The 21,120-nt window shown below is 38.9% G+C and overlaps 1 protein-coding gene across 1 annotated transcript in view; it reads right to left on the minus strand.

Annotated features, from left to right (window-relative positions):
- The window catches only part of musk (muscle, skeletal, receptor tyrosine kinase), a 32,954-nt gene extending 17,599 nt beyond the window's left edge, over positions 1-15,355 (minus strand). Inside the window, exons 1-9 of the mRNA XM_029445446.1 lie at positions 15,155-15,355; positions 9,236-9,362; positions 8,076-8,227; positions 7,799-7,926; positions 7,346-7,487; positions 7,068-7,192; positions 3,028-3,187; positions 2,527-2,533; positions 68-331 (exon numbers count right to left, since the gene is read on the minus strand). Of these exons, the coding sequence (XP_029301306.1) occupies positions 68-331; positions 2,527-2,533; positions 3,028-3,187; positions 7,068-7,192; positions 7,346-7,487; positions 7,799-7,926; positions 8,076-8,227; positions 9,236-9,362; positions 15,155-15,224 (1,175 nt within the window). The 5' untranslated portion in view covers positions 15,225-15,355. The remainder of the gene's footprint in view (positions 1-67; positions 332-2,526; positions 2,534-3,027; positions 3,188-7,067; positions 7,193-7,345; positions 7,488-7,798; positions 7,927-8,075; positions 8,228-9,235; positions 9,363-15,154) is intronic.
- Positions 15,356-21,120: the final 5,765 nt, after the last annotated feature.

Consider the following 21,120-nt stretch of genomic DNA (forward strand, 5'->3'; position numbering starts at 1 on the left):
TGCTCCTTCAACCGTCTTTCCTATACTGTGCTACCAAACAGTTGAAACAAAGAGAGGCGTGTTCTACCTGCAGACAGGTTTAGGTGCCGGTCCTAACCCTGATGGGTTGCAGTCCGGGAACGAGGAGTGGCAGAGCAGTGAGCGTACCGCGGGGCTACACAGCATACTGAGTCCTTCCAGCTCCGTCCACCAACTCTGAACCAGGTACTCCTGCATGTCCTCAGGGTCCGAGAGGGAGGAATTAAAGAAAACCAGCAGATCATCTCTCAGGATGGTGCGGCACACATCTCCACGATATGCACTGCAATAGCCTGCAACGCCCTTGTAGAGTCTGTGAAGAAGAAACGCACAACTATAAGATTTGTTTGCTTGACCAATAACTAAACAAAGTTCAAAGGGTGTATCATGTCTTTCTGTCTACCACTGTGTTCCATTGCTAAGGCTCCAATGCTTTTTAAGTCCTTAAGTTTTCCAAAACACAAGGATTCTTAAGCTAACAGTCTTCCTCTAAGAACAGTATGGTATAGTATAATTCAAGTCATTGTTATTGACTTGAGAGACGATCCATGGCTTATCTCTATAAATGGATAACTGCATATGTGTGCAGATTAAACAACCAATAAAAAGCTATTGTTGTCAGATGATAGCGTATGGTTTCCAAGACTGCATTTGGGCAAATGTGGTCCACCTCTTTTGCCGCTCAAATGCGATTGGCCAAAACTAAATGGACTACATATGGAATTCAGAACACTTCTGATAACAAAATCTTGTCCTGTTGCCAACAGATTCTACATTCATATGCAGATATATGTTTATATATGTTATGCCACAACTTGTCAGGCAGAAAGACATTCTTAAGATGAACAGATATATTAAGTATGATTGTATAGCTAATTGCTATAACCTTGTCTGGCTTTAACACATGTTCTGGTTTTATTTATTTATGTGTAGGATAAGCAGGTATAACAATTGTTCTATAAGGAAGACAAGTTCATCCATCCATTATCCATTGAGTATACCCTGGACAGGTCACATACTAATTAGTATGCGCTCGTCGGCATAAGTAACATATCTAAACTAGATCTGGATAAAGTCAAGTTACTTTGCCTAGACCTCACTTGTAGGAATGGGAAATTGATGTATTAACTAGACCAGTTATTCAATTAGTTAACTTTAATTGACTTACATACATATACTGGAGGAGTTTTCAAGGTTATGCTCGTACCTATATAGTTAACTAGGAGTATTACAAATGGCGATGTATGTTAGCATTTTACATTTACAGTAGTTACCGCTCAACACACAGTGAAAAACGTCCACCATGGTACTGTCCTTCATCTGTATCATAATATTGCCTGGACCCATTTGTAATTTCTGTGGATGTGTATTTTACAAAAAAAGAAAGAAAAACAGTGAGATCTAGATCCTGACTATGGGTCCCCAGAGCAAATTGTCTTTTACGGCTTTGGCTGACAGTTAGTGAACTTGTGTGGAAGTGTGTGCACTTCAAAAAACTAAACAGAAAGTGGTTCTGAAAAATCCTTTTCAACAGATGTTGATCACAGAAATGGATTGTAGAATACAAAACAATCATGTCTGTCTGCCTAGTCAAGTGGATGTCCTTCTAGATTGAACAGATCAGACATACTGTATATACATACATAAACCTGCCTGTCTTACTGTGTTCCTACTCTGTCTGCCTTCTTGTTTTCCAGTTCTTATGTCTGTTCATCCTCCTGCATGGACTTGATCCACATCCATGGTCTCTCTGCCTGCCTGTCTGTCTGACAGCCTTCACTCCAGTTGTTTCTCAGTTGTCTGTATACTGCAACGCTTACAAACTCCAGATGTCGCCTCTTGGCAAAGTTGGTGCTTCAACAGAGTCAAACCATCTAACCTAAAGCTGACCTGTAAATCCATCATCCCCACCATCTTCCTTCTCTTTACTTTCTCTCTATAACTCTCTCTGTTCCTACATCCTACATTAGATATAGTCCAGATGAGGTCATGAGTTGGAAAATCATCTAACCATTAAGCCTAATCCTTGTGTCTGTCTATGAACTGCAATCCATTGTCTCTTTCTTAATTCTTACCTCAGAAATTCTCATCAGGCATCACAAGGCCAACATTTCCTTTTTTCCTTTTTTCCCTACGTCTCTGTCTTTAAATCTCTCTCTCTCTGCAGTTACATAGTCCAGATGTGGGACTTGGGGTTGTGGTGTGGTTCAGCAAAGTTCAAATTCAGCTCACACCATATGGGTTCACTGACAGGCCGCATTGCAGTTTATTGCCAGAGCTAAAATGTGTATTGTCTTCAGCAGACCCAAAGGAAAAAACAGCACTTACTTTCTTCAAACACAGATGGTTACGGTGCCGGTATAGAATTCAGTCACAGGCAATGTGCTGCGTCATTTTTATGAAACAAAGTGGTTCGAATGGGCTGACTAACCCTGTTACTACATAGTAAATCAAGAAAGAACAAAATAATTTAGCATATAGAAGCAAGGCACAGACCATGTCTCTTACCTCCACTCTATTGGGAAGTGGCAATATCCAGAAGATGTTGGTTGAAGAAACACAAGTAGGAGGAAAGGGGAGAAGAGTGGAGGAAAAAAGACAAAAATCAGTCCCTGTAGAAAGAGAAAACCAACCATGGTGCTTCTCTTACAAAGTCATAGCTAGCTGTGAGGAGACTGAGGAACAACCAGGTGGAGGGACCGTGTGTGTGGTCATGGAGGAAGTGATGTGTGTGTTTGCTTTAGGTGACTCTGGTCATGGGGGGCGAGTGTGGCTGAACCAAATGGGGGGACAACAAACAGCTGAAGCCAAAATCCAACTAATATAAGTGGCAGCTAACATAACTCAAGACAAAGCAGTAACTACCCCCTAACACACACACACACACACACACACACACACACACACACACACACACACACACACAGAAGTAAGAGCTACAGTTGTCAATGACTATTTGACTCCAGTCAGTCAGAGTCGAATGGAGATGAAAAAAAAACGGTTCTGTACCAGCGACAGTGACTTTAGCAGTTGCCTTGACAGTGTTGGCTCCAGCGTTGTGCCTGTTGGCGGCCAGACATGTATACAGAGCAGGCTTATTCACCGTCACTTTAAGAACGGACAGGACCACCTCTCCTGTCAAAGTCTCTTCGACCGATGCGCCTGAGATCTGAAAAAAAAAAAAAGATTGAGATAAAAGAAAAAGACAGCAGAAATGTGTCACCATACACGACATTTATTGGCTTTATAATATGAAAATTATGCCTCCTTTCATTAAAGATATATATATATTGTTTTAGTCCACTAGGGGGCATCAGAATAGCCTTAAAACACCACTTAACATACTGCATTATCTGTATAAAGCTGTTATGGCAAACATGTTAGGAAACGGTTGCCTATTTAGAACATCCAAGAGACAAGGAGCAACATTATCATTTATTTGGCATTTTGTTTCTTAAAACCTGAAAATTGTAAGTCTAATATTCACTCCATTTCTTCCACCAACTTCTGAGAGAAGTATCCGGCTCTTTAGCTGCAAGATGCTCCACTATGTTCACCAGCTACTGTGTTGTTGCTGCTGAGATGTACAGTGTTATTTCACAGCTTTTTCAGAGCTGAGATGTACTACATAATTTTGTGTTGGTTTGCCACTTGAGAAATGACCGGTTGAATGCTACATTAGCAAATTGCGGTGTGAGCTTATTGCACAGCAGTTCTTTCAAACTACTTCAAAGATACTATATGAAGCTTCAAGGTGCGTTGTAAATGATTCCATGGAGGAATGGTGGCATATTTGATAGCAGACTGTCAAAGCTCAGCATTTACTGTCGGAACCTGTAGTTGAAGCTACAGAACATGTTTGTTCCAAAATATTCCAAAATATATTATAAAACAGCCCAGAAATGACCAATGCTCTCTGTTAGCAGGTAGCAGTTATGTCACAGGATGATTATGTGTTTGGCTATATTCAGATCACAGAGACTCAGAGCAACATAACAGAGTTTTACTTTTTGAGATGCAACAGAGTAACAACCCATTTAATCCCCTCCTTGTCAGATGGTTACAGTAATGCAAAATTGAGTTGTGAACATAATGTGAAAATAAAATGAAATCGTAAAAAGTTGTCTATTTAATGTCTGAAGTGTTCATACGCTAAGTATATTACAGTCTCATGGGTGTTGAGCTGATACAATTAAGTGCCTACAGTACACTACGTGTCTGCCATTAATATAACCACTTGTGATTATTTAAAATATTTAAATATCCCCTGGTATTCACACTGGGCAGATGTAACCAGACAAAATGTATTTGTTGTTTTTAGTCTCTGTAACGACATACAACACACGTATATATATAAATTATATGTGTGAGAGTTTGTGGTGTGTGTGTGTGTGTGTGTGTGTGTGTGTGTGTGTGTGTGTGTGTGTGTGTGTGTGTGTGTGTGTGTGTGTGTGTGTGTGTGGGTGCTGATGTGCGATATGTCTATATTTGAAGTCGTGTCTGACACCGCCTGTTTTCGTGACGAGCTTGATCCAACCCCGCTAAAATTAATGACCTCAACAAGCTGCCAGGAAAGCAGCTCACACACACACACACACACACACACACACACACACACACACATTATTTACAAGCATTATGGGCCTGTAATCACATTATAGCTAGCACCCAAGACTATTAAATACCCAGACGTTATGTGATGTATGTCTGCCCGCAACGGAAGACATAATAAATGTCTGCTGGCTGATTGAAAAGAAAGTCCTGTTTAACATTCTTAGGATTGTCAAGAATGTAATTTCAACCTAAGAACAAAAAAACTATGGGAAACTATGAGGTTTTTAACAAGATCACAGAAGTTTACAGAGGTGGAGTGGGAGAACTACACAAACCAAAAACAAGAGCACCATTCTCATCACCATCTTCTTTTTTTTATGACCTCAATACCAATATCATCCCTCTGGAACAGCTGTATATTGAGACCACCTTACATGGCTGGGGCCGTCGGACCATCCACCTAGAGTCTCACACAGTCAGCAGTTAACACAAACCATTCAACACCTTTAAAAAAAGGCAGCCCAATTAAAGCTGATAACACTGTGTATTATTGGCTAAATGGAAGGCAATCTCTGGGGAAAGCCTGTCATCATAATGAGAATGCCATTGCTGTTTATATCACTGATCCCACTGACAATCTTTGACTGCAGTGTGTGTGTGTGTGTGTGTGTGTGTGTGTGTGTGTGTGTGTGTGTGTGTGTGTGTGTGTGTGTGTGTGTGTGTGTGTGTGTGTGTGTGTTCATTGCCTGTTTCTGGTCATGCATGCAGATGCGTTTGTGTGTGTTAATGCTCTTTGACTTCTGTCTTTCTAAGAATACATTTGTCGGCCAAGATGTGGTGGATAAATGAAGACATTTTGGTCAGTTCTCACTCACTTGTTTGTTAAAGGGCCAAGACTTAGTTTTAGAGTTAAGGTTACATTCGATTTGTAGGTTAAGGTTTGGTATCGAGTTGTACTAGTTAAGGTTACAGATGTTACCGAAGGTATACATTACATGTGTGTGTATAAGAGTGTGTATTATGTTCTCAGGGAAGAAAGAGAGAGAAATACAGGCAGGGAGACAGAGAGGGCTAGGCATAAGTGGATAATGTCTTGTATGTTTGCAATACAGTATGTGTGTGGATTAGTGTTCCTAGTGTCCTGGTTTTTCCCTTTCCCCTTGCTCATTCATATGACTTATATTATATTACTTTAAAGTAGAGTCAATTGTTTTGTTGATCAAGCCACGTGGACAGCATATCAATAACACCGCAGTCGTCATGCAGAGCCGTACAGTGACAGGTGTCTCAAAAGCAACACGTGCTCATACCTAAACAACAGAATAGTTTGCTAAATTACATACATGATTGTTGGAGAGTACCAGCAACAAGCACAGGTTGTGAAAGGCTCACAGTTTTAAACACATGGTTAAAGTTGTGATTTGCAACACAACTATGTAGTTAGGTTTAGGGAAAAGATCATGGTTTGGGTTCAAATACATATGTTTTTAACGTACTGTATGTAAGTTAAGTACGTCACATTTGAGACATATTTTAAGTCGGTTACGTTACATAAGTTAACCTACATTGATAAGATGAAAAAAGGCAACAATGACTTTTGGTTTCACATGGAACACGTACAATGGTCCCCTGGGTAGTAAAAGCCCCCAGGTGTTTGCTTGGCCCATCCACCCCAACCTCTGCCTTTTCTTGCTCTTTAAACTATGTCGCCTGATTAATCACTTAAGAACATAGTGTGTTGCTTCTGTAGACTAAATGTGGCACTATAGACCTAATGGGAATGTGTTGCTAGCTGCAGCAGCAATGCAGATCTGTATGTCTGACACCAAAAATAGATCCTCTGGAGGACTGAGCAAGTAATAGATTTGTTCCCAAATGTACAGTAGGTCACTGTAATTATGCAGTAAATTGTGTCTTTAACCCTCTGTCTGTTCTTTGGATTGTAAGCAAGCTAGGTAGCTGTTTGCTGTTAATTTGACAAAGTAGACAATGTTACTGAGTAGCTTCCTGATCTATGCTATGTGAAGATGAGGGTTTCAGAAATACAACTTCATGTGAGTATTTCATCAGATCGCAATGCATGTTGGCTTTACCGACTATCTGTTCTGTTATTGTCAAAGTGTCCCTATTATGAAAGGCTCCGCTGGCTGACAAGGTGTCATAATGTCAGCTACGTGATACAAATGCCTCTGATGCTGGCTGTGTTGAATGACATTTGAGTCAAACCCAATGACTGTGAAGAAGACAGTGATATTCCTGGTGAGATCGCAAACATTTATGATAAGGCTGCCATAAATAATTGTATTACTTTAGAAATTGTTTTAATGGAGATCTTTAGTGTCTGTTTATATGCAGTTTAGATGCTTTTTGACCCTGACAGGGACACATATAGAGATTTACAAAGAATTCAGCCGAAACATATAAGCATTTAGAAACCCATATTGGTCAACCCCCCAAAACATACACACAAACACACACTGAACCTGAACACTCACAGTATTCCCATTTTCCAGCCAGGTGATGGTGGGGATCGGATTTCCTGTGGCGTTACATTCCAGGGAAATCTGGCTGCCATACGCTACTCGCTTCTCCCTCGGAACCCGCAGGATTCGTGCTGGAGCTGAAGTTGAAACACACAGTGTAGACACAAACTCACATTCATGTACTGCAATCAAACAATTATATTCCACTGGCTCCACATACCATTTTAAAGTCCAAACAGTGTGGACATACTGTATTAGGCGTAGAAAGGGAACCACATTAAAATACATACCCTGGACCTCTATGGTGACAGGCTTTGAGAAGGCCAAACCAAAGCTATTTCTGGCCACACAGCGATACTGTCCTGCATCCTCCTTCTGTATGTTATGGATCTTCAACGCACCATAGTCAAGAATGGTAACACGGTCACTGATCTGGGAGAGATGAGACAATGTTTTACATTGTTTTAAAGATAGAACCATTTTTAAACCATTATTTAAAAAATATATAATTCTATGTGACACTAGAAACCAAGCTAAAAATAGTGCACTGGGCTCTTTTATGCAAATATACAGTGTTCACTCAGTCCTCGTCAGAAAACACTTACAAACACTGCACTAAACTCTGTCAATGATTATCTAACTAAAGCTAAAGCTAAATAAGTGAAACTTTTCATACAGCGGGAAAACTTCCAACAACTTCCTGATGTTGTTGCTGTATGTGTTGAAGTAAAAGAAAGTCATACTTTGATAAGTTCATCATCTTTGAGCCAGGTGACATCTGGTTTGGGGTTGCCGAGGGTAACACAAGGCAGCACTGCTTTCGATTCTAGCAGAAGAGTTACATTGGTAGGATGACGTTTGATCTGAGGCTCTGTTGGAGAGACAGAGAAGATACAATACTACTGTGACTTGGCTGTTCATAATAGAACTGTACCATCAGCAAATTCCTTAAAAAATCTGGACTCAAGATCAAGATTGTCTAGAAACCAGCCCTTCAATCTTGAAAGAAAGCAGACATACTCATCTTTAGCTGCAGAGCTCCACAGCTCTTGGCTGCCTCTCCAATGCCGTTACTTGCGAGGCAGCAGTACTCTCCATTGTCTGTCTCTCTGACACGAGGGATGCTTAGCATCTGTCCCTGCTCCCTGGTGATGTACCGGGGGTCATAGTACCTGATTGGATAAAAAGAAGAGTCTGATTGTGAGCCGAAGAGAATGTCTCGAATTATTTAGAGCTTTAGAAATATGCTCATTAGACAAATGTCCAATAAGAACCTTACACAATAAAATCTGTTCAAACTGTAAGTGATATATGTGACTATCAGTATTTATAGTTTAAACATATACAAATACCCATACAACTATTAGCAATGTGATGGCCAACATTAGCAGTGAATGTTGAAAGCACCAAATAATGGAATATGTTAGCCATGCAGTTAGCTGTTAGTGCAGATAGTGTACCATTGTTTTGCCAGCTAATAGATGCTAATGGTGACGTCATTAATATTTAAAAATTGCTTTATTGTCAGCATTTTGCTGTCCAAAACAAGCAGCTATTGTCACTGTATCATTCAAGTAAGAAGCTAATGGTTCAGGTATTGAACATTGTTTGCCTATGTTAGCCTTGTAAGGCCACACATAGTATATATAGTTACTGACTTTTATCACTTTACCTTGAATATAGCATTGTACTATGTTTTTTCTGTGAAGCACTTTGGGCTGCAATTCTTGTATGAAAGGTGCTATACAAATAAAGCTTATTATTATTATTATTATTATTATTATTATTATTATTATTATTATTATTATTATTATTATTATTATTATTATTATTGTGATGGCTAAATTTAGCTTCTATTTAGTAATTTTAAGGTTAGCCTTGTAATAACCAGGCTTAATACTAACATTATACAGTTAATAGCAGTGATTGTCATCATGGCAAAGAGCAGCCAACCAAAAGACATTACAGTAATACGCACAAAATTGGATTTTAAGTTGTTTGGAAGTATTAGGTGACCTGAGTGAGAAAGAACATGCATCAAAGATTTTGCCCAAAACCAAAGTTAAAAAGAAGTATTTTATTTTGTTGTCATACATTTGGTACATTCCTTATTGAACCTGCAGGAGTAATATCCTAGACAGATTAGTATCTGAATTATGTAGTTATAGGTTTAAACTTACATTATCGGGTGGTTATTCTTGGTCCAAGTGATGTCAGCGGGGGGACGGGACTCCACCTCACAGATGAAGGTGGCATTGTGATCCAGTAGTATATCCACCGTCTCTAATAAGGTGATGATACGAGGCGCTAGGCGGTGAACACATGAAGAAAACATGAAGAATTGCGTTACAAAATAAGAATGTTTTATTTCAAACAGAAATGTTGAATGTGTGTCCACTGCAGTACACAACCATCACACTTAGTTATTCAGCTCATTGAGTGCCGATGCATAAAGGTTATGCAGATGTGTTCGCTGAACAGGGAATTACATGCATAAGTTTTTGTAACATGGGAGATGGGGTTGAAAATTGAGCATGTTGTTTCTTTATAATACATTACAGTCTTACTCAGGGAAATGTCAACAGCTGCTTCTTTTCAACCTAATTATTTGACATTCTTGGCATTCCTATTTTAGACTGAGTCATCTGTTTCAGTCACTCTGATTCCAGCTATCACTGTTGACTAATGTTGGGACCACCAGATCAGAGGTTTAGAGGTTGACCTTGAGGAGAAGAAAAGTCTGTTTGATTGTGCAATCATTTGTGATTTTGCAACTTTATAAAGTAAAGAAGAGGATTGGAGGGACGAAAGGATGATGGAGGAGGAAAGACTTTATTATTGTTTTCAATTCAAGCAGAGGTTGAAGCAAAAACAACATTTTAACAAAAGGTTTTAAGGATAGGCTCCCTCCCTGCACACACTGTTCTTCACTATCTCATTTCCACAGATGTTCTTTGTTAAAAGGAAAGTGGGTAGATTACCAGCTATGTGTTCACTGAGTATACAAGTTATTAGAACCACCTGTTCTTTTCAATGATATAAACCAAGTAAATCGAGGGTACATATGTGATCTATGTATATTTATTTCATCCATTTAGTCAATAACAAAAGAGAGTTGTAGGTAAAAGGAGAAGATGGATTATTTTCAAGCGTTAAAAGTAAAGCAACTCAGTATTAGCAAGGTGGTCTGATATTTATTTATTACTATATTGAGGGGGAGTGAAAACAAAAAGCCACGTTCAAAGGGAGAAGGGATGGAGGAAGAGAGTAGCAGCACAGTGGTGAGGCAGCAACTGTTTATATGTGGATTCAGATCAGAGACCTCAGGCTTACTTTAAACTTTGCATGAACTGAGGAGAGGAGAAAAGGGGAAGGAAAGATCAGAGGAGGGCAAAGGGAATGGAGAAGAAAGCAAAGAAGAAAAAGAAAGGATTAGGGTTTAAAGGACATTTAACTTGTTTTGTCTCTTGTGAAACAACGATTTCGCAATAACATAGCGAACGGGGGTGATGGAAAGAAAGCCGTAAATCAAACTGAAACCCTGACATGAGGTTAATCCTCAGTTTTAAACACTGGGATGCAATTTTAGCCGAGGTCAAAGAAAGGTGAAAGATCTCACTAGTACCTGCTTTAAGTCATTTCATGTATGCAGTCCTAAATCTTATTTTTAGCCATGGCTCTATAGATGGTACCATTGGTCTGAGGGTCAGTGTGTCCGCCAATCAACTGAAATATCTCAAAGACCATTGGATGGATTGTTAGGACATTTCGTAAAGACAATCATGTTCCCCAGAAGACACATCCCCAATGACATTGGCAATCCCAGGACTTAAGTGCCACCAGCAGATTGACATTTTGGGCTTTTATAGTAAAATGTCTTGAGAAATATTGGATGAAATGCTGTGACATTTTGTAGATACATGTTTCCCAGAGGATGAATCCTAATGATCCACAACAATTAGATGGATTTCCTTTTCCCACTCAGGGTGTATTTTAATAACTTCCTTGGTGTTCCTATGGTCAGAACTTTTATTTATTTTCTACTTTGGATTATGACCAAATACTTGAAGAAGCGTACTCGTTGAGTGGAGATCTCACAATGTTAACAAAAATGAAAGATAATGTGTTTCTACTCAGTGATTTGGATGTGCTACAAAATGTAATGGGTTCTTCTTTGGCCCATGCTACACCCTTCCACCAAGTTTCATAAACTTCCTGTAATCCTGCTGACAAACTAACTAACCGAAACGAAAGAACAACCTCATTGGAGGATGTATTTATAACGACATTCCCATCAACCTTGGTTGTACTGTTTGTTTAGTGCTAAGTGTGCAGCTGTGGCTCAGGCGGTAGAGTGGTCGTCCACCAGTCGATCCCAAGCCCCTGCAAGATACTAAACCCCAAATTGCTCCTGATGGCTTGGCCAGTGGTGTATGGTAGCCTCTGACTGTATGAATGTGTGTGAATGGGCAACTGACATGTGCTGTAAAGTGCTTCGAGTGATTGGAAAGATTGGAAAAGGTTTGTTGAAGAATGTGTTTTTTTCTTTCCAATATTATGTCAGAACAGATGGACAACATCTGAAGGGCGAAGGTTTTGCTGTGGCTCATGTTATTGTTGTTCTTGATATGAAATGCAGTTTGGACACCAGAAGTGATACAGTGTGTTTAAGGCCTTCAGAAGAGGCCAGTAAACGTGTTCACATCTGGCCTCTACTATGGACTGCAAATGCCTGCTTGATCCAAACCAACTACCTCTCATTATGACTCACTTTCCTTACTTTTACTATTTGTGTGTGACTATTGTAGAACAGATGTGCTGTACTTTATGTATGTGTAGGTCTAAAAATGAATGTTCTTGAAAAATCCTAGTATCTTATGGCCAACAAGTGAAGTACATCTTTTTTCGTAGTGATCATTGTGTACCTACCCTAAGCCAGTTCTGCCCCTACACATGTCTTTTACAACATATGCCGTTCATGTCTTGTTTGGTGATGCCCCTCTCTGCAATGACCACCAATTAAATCTTTCTCCATCAATTTTGAACTATATCTTTTCTGTGTTATATAGTTTCCCGTATTCATTAAGTCTGTCAACCTTTTCTTTCCCATAATAAAAGCCTTCTGTAGAGCCTGGAACTTATAACGTCCTCTGGTTTCTTTGGTGTTGATTTGCATTTTGTCCTCTGGGGTTTTTCCATACTTACTTACAAACCAATTGTAAACAGCATTCTCTCCGACCAGATACTTGTTTTTTTAACTTGATTCTATCATTGTGTTCAAACAAGACAAACACAGAAACAGTATTGTTCTCGTGGCATGCCAGGCGATCAGATGTTTGTAGTGGTTCAGCTCACACAGAAACCCTCTTTAACCTATCATGCTGCATTTAAATACACAAGTGGTCTCAGTTCATCTTGCTAGAGCATATTTTAGAGTACTGGCTGGCAGCATACTTGACTAATTACGTGGGTAATTCTAAAAGGAGTACGCTTATGCTGTCACCAGTTCATTTAACAGAAATATTGAAAGCCTCAAACTTGAAAGCCGTCTCATTCGCGAGACCACTGTGACTTAATCAAGACAGAGATAATTATCTTAGTCGACACATTAATAATGATCAACAACCATTTTGTTTGTTTGCTCTCACTCATTTCAAATGAAACCAAACAGCTAATGAAAGCAAGCTCAGCCCAGCAGAACACATGAAAGTGACATTTTGTGTCATCCATCTCAGCTTCGCTCGTCTGACCCACGCCTCAAAACCACAACAAAGACCCAATAATAATATTAATAATAATATCATAATGCAGTTTTACAGCACTTGTCAATCCAGAGTTGCAAAATAGTCATTTGCAGCCGCAGCTTGTAAAACTATGCTTGATCACATCATGGAGGATTACACTTGATCTTAAAAAACTTTAAGTTCAGTCTAACAAATCTCAAAATAAAGATGTTTTTGTATTTAAAGGATTAGTTCAACATTATGGAAATACACTGGGAGTGACTCTCGTGCACCAACACAACAACAGGAGGGTGAACTACCACACTGACGACAGCCCAGCAGCACTGGAGAGAGAGAGTGGTGGTAATATGATCATGTACGGTCAGAAACCAACTGGAGAGGTTTAATTCACTTCCCCAAGCTTCCTGTGTGTGCAATTATTCAACATGACAAACATGAGCTGAGCCAGATTTGTTTGTTTGCATTTGCTCTCTACAGAGCCAGCCATTATTTCTCTGTGACAAATATTGTATGAATAGTTTCAATTTCATCTGCAAGAAACAACAGTTTGTATGTGTTCGTTATTGTGTATTGAAAGCTAGATTTGCATATGCGTTGTATGTTTCTCATTATGCAGAGTTTTGATACTGTGTATCGTCAACAAGTGGGACATTTACTGAACAATATGTGAAGTATGAAGCTGAAGCGTGTGAAGAGGGAGGAAGGGGGAAAGCACAGCTCTGTCCAAAGTTAAAAACTGCTGCTGACTAACAACACACATGTTGTTTGTATAACTGGAGCCTAAATATAAATGTTAGTTTATTTGCAAATATATAGGTATATAAAAATAGACTTAAAAAGCTAAAAATGGCTTGTGAAGATACCTCCCCTATTAAATATCAACAGTTATACTTCAAAAATAAAAACGATAGAAAAATAAAAACTAAGATTTACGTATAAGTTTATGTTTACAAGTTGAGTTGCATTACAATAAAATCCAGTAAGTGTTATAAATCTTTGTCCTTTCCAGATTTTATTTTTTGAACGACAAAGTAGATTTTGATTGTAGAGATAGAAGTAGGTTTGTCCGAAGAGATGGTCCTCTGTATTTCAATAAATATTGATTATGTCCGAAAATACCGAAGATAAAAGTCCTTGGAGAGTCTTGTGTGTCCTGGAAAGCGAATTTAAAAACGTCTACTGTTTAGTTTTTTAGAGGAAGTTTCACACTTCTGGGTATAGCAAGAAAAATAAAATACAATGATTTGGACCAACAAGAAAGATGCCGCACACATCCGTATCCACCTTCATTCGGTCCGACCGATTATCAAAGCACATGTCGCCTGCCAAGCCCAGCCCTGCACCATGGCAACCCAGCTACAATATCTACCCTGGCAGAATGTGACAGCATCTACACCACCTGTTTCTCTGAGCCAATCTACAGCGTGCACTCTACATCTGTACTTATAAAACATGTATTGTATGTCAATGGTCTGCTCTGTGGGCCTGTTCATGTGACTGTAAAGTTGTGCCAGAATTTGATATGGTACCATCTCACATGTCCTGAAATCCCGAGGCCACTACCGAACTTGTTGCGTTCAAAAGTGAGATTTTGTCATTAACACTGGAGTTTTCTTTTTATACTTTTCACGAAATAGATGACAGCCACTGAAGTTGATTAAAGCCACAAAATTCTATTACTCAACACAATAGGGGAATAAATGCTGTTTGGTGCCCACTTTACACAACAGGTTCGGATCATGTTTGCCCGTACGGTATGACTGTGGTGGAGGTGAATCGGTTCCTAAACACATTTACAACAGTCTGCTTAGAGGATATGCCAGAGTGTAGGAAGGATATAGATTTAGTCACATTTACACTGTGTAGGCCTATAAACACCTTCTCCTTTTCCTCACAGGATGTGGTAGAAAACAGCTGATCTCAGACCTACGCATGTGGTTAAACCCTACCCTTACCAGACTCTTCAGAAAACATCTTAACAGAAGGTGAAATATTGATGGAAAAATAAAGGATGCTCTCCGTAATATTTATTTGTTCCTCACCTTTCCATTGTTGACCGTGTTGATCTTTAGCCAACCAAGCTCCTCGTATTTAATCACACATGGTAAGCAGTCACAGGCAAGAACATGCAAAAGCCCAATATTGTTTGTCCTGTTTTTGTATATTCTGTATAATTATTCTTAGTTTAGCCTACAAAGCACAAAACAGCTTAAACACTACCATGAATTAAAACCTATAGTATACAGAATCCACACTGTTTTTATACAATACCTGAATGTGCTTGAGACACTTTTGTCAACTTCTGCTAACAAACACCCTTAAAAGTGGAAGCATATAGAAACCTCACAAACGTACCTCTCCGTATCCCATAACTTGAGGTGACCAGAACCAGCAGAAAGACTGAAACGGTTTCCACAACTTTCATTCTGGCTCTAGAATGATCCGTCTTCTCAAAGCTTTTTGACAGGTACACAGATTGAGAGGTTAGATTCCCATGGCAGGTAAGGAGACGTTCTCGCTTGGTGTTTTCCTTCACTGTGTGCGACTGCGTGTGTCTAAGACGCGGACAAGTATGAGCTCTGTGCTCAACAAGGACCAGCTCAGTCACTGTGTGTGTGTGTGTGTGTGTGTGTGTGTGTGTGTGTGTGTGTGTGTGTGTGTGTGTGTGTGTGTGTGTAGACGGACAGTGGCAGCTGCTAGCTGTCCTCATGTACAGTCACTCAGGTTTTGTATCTTTGCCCAAAGCTGCGAAGGCTCTAGTGCTGCAGAGCTTTCGCCATCCACAGTAATCAACAACAGAGTTTATTCATGGGGCCACAACAAGCTGTGTTCAAGGTTCTGCTCTTTAGGCACATCAGTTGAAATAAGTTACATTTGTGTCAGAAACAGAAATCAAAACACAGAAATAGCTGACATCACTGTCTACATAATACACTACAAATGCACTTTTCATTATCATGCTGTAAATATTTCTGTTGTCACATATCCCAAATTCTGTTCAATTAGTGCAACATACCCCTGTACCCTGTATAGCATTCAAAAGGGACAAATAAACATATTAACAACAGCAGAAATGAGTCTCGTCACTCATTAAAAGGAGGTTAACAGACGAGAAAACTTTCTTTTTTCATAAATGTCAGCATCAGGATACTGTAGGTGACTACAGTATCTCCTTTTATTATTCATACAGTACACAGTTTTATATGCAGATTAACTACATTAACGATATATATGTAAGTAATGTAACACGAACTGTAGAACATCCGTACACATTATACTCTAAACAAATGTACACAGAGGCATATTCCAACTCACCACCACACGTGTATTTGCTGTTACATTTTGACACATGCAGAGTTCAGGAGGCAGCTTTTGTGTCCACCTGTTGCCTGCCAGCCTGTATGTCCTGTTTTATTTTAGGAAAGGAATGGCATTTCAGTTCATTTGCTGCTTATCCATTCTGCCTTGGATGGAGTCAACTATTGTACTCCCCCAGCAGGCACGGTGAAACGTTGTTGTTAGGAAAAACTGTAGTCTTTAAAAACCAAAAGCAGGTTTTAACTGTGGCCTTACAAAAAAGAAAGTAATGTAGTTGTGGCTGTAGTTTTGTGTTTCAGTATGAGGCTTGAGTTTTATATTATGGGCAATTAGGCTACCATCTCTTGTGAAAGTGAAATGATAGGAGGCATGACAAGAGCTCAGACAAACATAAACTCTTATATGCTTTATAGGGAGGGAGAACATCCATACAGGAAGTAGCACTGAACACAAACACAGTCACCGTATAAAGTTCCACATTTTCATACTGATTACTTTGCATCTTTTCAGATGGTTGGATTCATAAAATGATGAAATATCAGAAACATTTTAAATAATGTATCTTAACATAACATCAAACGTTTTTAAAAGACAATGCAAAGAGAGTCCCCGCTGAAATGTCTTTCTAAAGACAATAGATATCATCTTATATGAAAATGTAAGCAAGCTGACCTGAATACAAGTCACATGACGATGTTTTTGTCATAAATTATGTCATGACAACGGCAGGGGATTTTTTTCCAGCCCAGTGTTTGTCCCTTCCTATCTATCTTCATGCCTTAAAACAACACACACACACACACACACACACACACACACACACACACACACACACACACACACACACACACACACACACACACACACACACACACACACACACACACACTCATGCATAAAGCAGACCAGCTACAGTACATGACTGTTAAGCAGTTCATTCACATTGTACGCCACTAGGTGATGCTGTCATGCAGGGTGTATGATTTTGTTTTTCTAAAAGGCAGCACACCACAGAGCTGGAAGAAGTACTCAGAACTACAAGTAAACATCCTGCATTCAAGATGTCACTTAAGAACAAAAGTGTTGATACCATAAGTAAAAGCAGTCAGGATGCATGAATGTTTTCATCACTTTAATGTTGCAGCTGGTAAAGGTTGTTATTGATATACAGTATATTGTATATGACTGGGTAGCTTGTGAATTTCACCAAGGGTTCAATAAAGTATTTATCCACATTAATACATCACCATTTATTTACTGATTATATTTTCTATTATTAATTTGAACCTGGAAACTAGTTTCTAAAGGTATTACATACATCTAGTGGAGTAAAAAGTACAATATTTGCCTCTGTAATGTAGTGGAGTGGAAGTATAAGGTGGCATGAAATGGAAATACTCAAGTAACAAGCACCTTAAAATTGTACTTAAGTAAATGTACTCATACTAGACAAAAAAACTAAACACATTTCAGTGTCAAACTACTACTTTGCCAGGGACCACTGACTCAGCAGTATAATTATAATTCTGGAAAACTGAAACTGCTCTGGCTCCCTCTGCTGGCACAGACGTGAACTGCTCCTGAACTAGAATCACAAACTGAGGTTTGCGAGCTTGTTTTAAAAGTTGTTCTTTTTTTACAAATTGGACACTGCGTGTTTTGCATTCCTGGATGTACTGTTGTAAAGTGTTTGCATAGCATGCACCCAGTCATCCCGTATGCTATTTTTAATATTTAGACACCAAAAACAACATCCGTGTAGTACAACAAAATACAAATATTGAAGATTAAAATGAAGAGCAATTTTATAGATAAAATGTAAAAAACAAATGCAGTAAAGTCACATAATCAAATCATTTCAAAGAATGCAGTTCGAAAATAATATGTATTCTGAGAGACTTTAATGAAGATAGAGAGATAGGTTGCCAGAGTCGAGGGGCCCTGACTGAGTCCCTGAGTGTGACGAAATTAAAAATCAATTAAACTAAAAATCTGATAAGAACTTCTGATTTATTTCAGTTTATTCTAATGAAGTTCTGAGATAACCATTTTTTTTTTAAACTTCTGTAAAACAAGCAAAGGGCTGGTCTTAAAGAAGCAAATTACAGTCCCATACAAATAAACCACATTCTCAATTACATTTCAAGGGAAAAGTATTTTCTACTAGATTAAATTTGCCGTTTTAAACACATGGATAACATTGTAAATTGAAACAAAACAAAAATGCATAAAAACTATTTGGTAAGGTTTAGTAAAAGATCATGGTTTGGCTTAAAAACGTTATTTAAGTTACGGACGTAAATTTAAATGAGAAAATGTTGACTTTTGGTTTCACACGGAACATGAGCAGCAGACTCCTGGGTGAACATCAGGTGTTTGTGTGACGGGAAGATTACTTGCAACACCTGTCCTGGTTTAGCAATATAGAGTGTTTGCTCTGCACCTAACAATCAGTCATGACTGGAGTGCCTTTGATTGAACCCATTTACGATGTGTACTTTATGTTTGTCCTCAGGAAGCCCTCCTGGATTATTGTTCTCTTTATTATACTGTATGAACTCGCAGCTTTCATCTCATAGGACCAGATGCTGTTTATTCTTCAATGCTACTACTGGTGGCCTCCCAGTTTTGTTTTATAATTGCGGTCTAGGTTTTCCAGATGTCCACCCACTTCATATACATAAAATAATCTAGTACTTTGTTGCTCTGTGTGTAAGTAGAGCAACTTTAAACCGGAGTCAAATTCCTTGTATGTGTAGACGTAGTTGGCCAATAACGCTGAGTCAGATTTTGATTCGGTCAAATCTTTCAAATTTGGCACGCACACGCACACACACACACACACACACACACACACACACACACACACACACACACACACACACACACACAGACACACAAAGTAGGCAAGTCATATCTGGTGTCAGTCAGCCCCTCCCTCGCAACATATCCTGCAATAATTAACCAGCTGCTGCAAGCTCACCTCCGACCACACACGCATTGTACTCTGGACCTTTGAACATACACAAACACACACACACACGCATACAAGGTTTAAGAACTCAAACATGGAGTAAATCAGCTTCATTTGTGTGGAGATTGAAGGACTGGCCAGGTAGGAGTGAATGTATGTTTGATCATTTTTCATTTCATGCTTCAGTTTGTTAAAGTGTGATTTGCTGTGGAAGTAAAATAACAAAAAACTGCTACTTTTATCTAATAATAGCATTAATACAGCGTTAATACAGAAAGTACCTGAATGTAACGATGGTTTAACAGTTCATTCAAACCTGTGATCGTTTAGTGTCCATTGTATTATAATACCTTAAACGTTAACTGTTTGTGTGTGAGCTTCAATAGTATTAATACCTTTTTCATAATTTGGATAAAGTATTATAACTCAGTTTATGGGTCCGCTGCACTTTAATTTGTTTAAAGACATAGATATATTGCTTGAAAATGTGTGTATAACATGTGTTAGTCAATCAGAGTAACCCAGTAAATCTTTTATTATTAAACTAAAACAGAGAGACCGGGTTTCAACAGGGGGAACTTCACTAACAGTACATGACATTTAGGTCAAATCTGTGCATGTGAGTAGGAAAGAGTGTCACACACAGAAAGCCATACACAGGGAATGTAAAGGTGGGGTAGAGAGAGGGGGAGTGGCATACAGGAAGACGTTACGGGGAATATGTTGGTGTGTCATGGTGTACCTTGGCTTTCTTCCCGCTGGCTGTTTTTTTTCCGGGTTGTTTTATAATATAAAAGTTTGTATTTCACTGTGTACATTTCTGTATCGCTGGTGATAAATGTCTAAGAGCAAAGTCTCCCCATTTTAATCTAACCAAAAAATGTTTTGTCTATTAAGCCTCATAGGGTCACAATGTAGACTTTTGATCTTGTTTAATTGTTTCAAAATCCCTGATAGTCTTGTTTTGTGAGCTTCATTGTTTCCAGGCTCACAGTTCCTTTGAGCTAAACTAAACATAGTTCCTGCTGATAAAACAATGTCTGTGTTGGATTTATGAACTCACAGATTATTGACCACTTATCAGTAGTTCTCCTTTTATTTTTAAAGGATTGGCTTTGCTTTGACTTTTGACCTCCATGTGATTCACAAATCACACACACACACACACACACACACACACACACACACACACACACACACACACACACACACACACACACACACACACACACACACACACACACACAGGGTTTGGATGTGTTTGCTCTAGGGGAACTTAAAACCAGCATGTTGAGGCTTGAAAGACTCACAGTGCTCACATCAGTTCATGTTAGAACTAACAGAGAAAGCTTTTGGACAAAATGTACCAAAAACAGCACAATAATCATTTCTACCGCTTTTTCTTCCATGCTCTACTTCTGCCTGTATTCTGCAATAAATACATTATTAAACATGTTTATGCAAATGCCCCATGTGAAGTCTGTTCAGGCACAGACACCAACACCTGGGCGTGACTGGGTACAACTCGGGTTTAAAATGAGCAAGAGAGCAGCTTCAAAGCAGTAGATGAGTGCTGTGGTCGAGCGTCCCGCAGCTGCCCAGGTGTTTCTCATGCATCTTCAACAGATATTACACACTGAATTTAAGAATTAATAACTTAGATTACTATCTGAATTGAAGCTTCACTCATCACCTTTTGGCTTAAAATCAGTATGTTTTGTTACGTTATTTAAGTTACAGACTTAAATTGAAACAATTAACATGTCTTTAGATGTTAATTGACCCATCGATCCACCCCAACCTCCTCCGTACGCGGATTTCTGTGGATTTTGATTTGAAATGTATCTGTGATACGTCAAAACCAAACGTAATCCGGGACAAAATAAGTTTCCTTTTGAAATGTAATTGAGAATGCAGTGTTGTTGTATGGGAACGTTATTGTTAGGCGACCAGGCCGTCAAACATTTAGCTTCTTCTTCTTTATTTTGCTACTTTCATTGGTTTTGCTCAACCATATCTGGTTATGGCT

This window comes from Cottoperca gobio, chromosome 12, assembly GCF_900634415.1.
Source record: "Cottoperca gobio chromosome 12, fCotGob3.1, whole genome shotgun sequence".
In the NCBI taxonomy this organism is placed as follows: domain Eukaryota; kingdom Metazoa; phylum Chordata; class Actinopteri; order Perciformes; family Bovichtidae; genus Cottoperca; species Cottoperca gobio.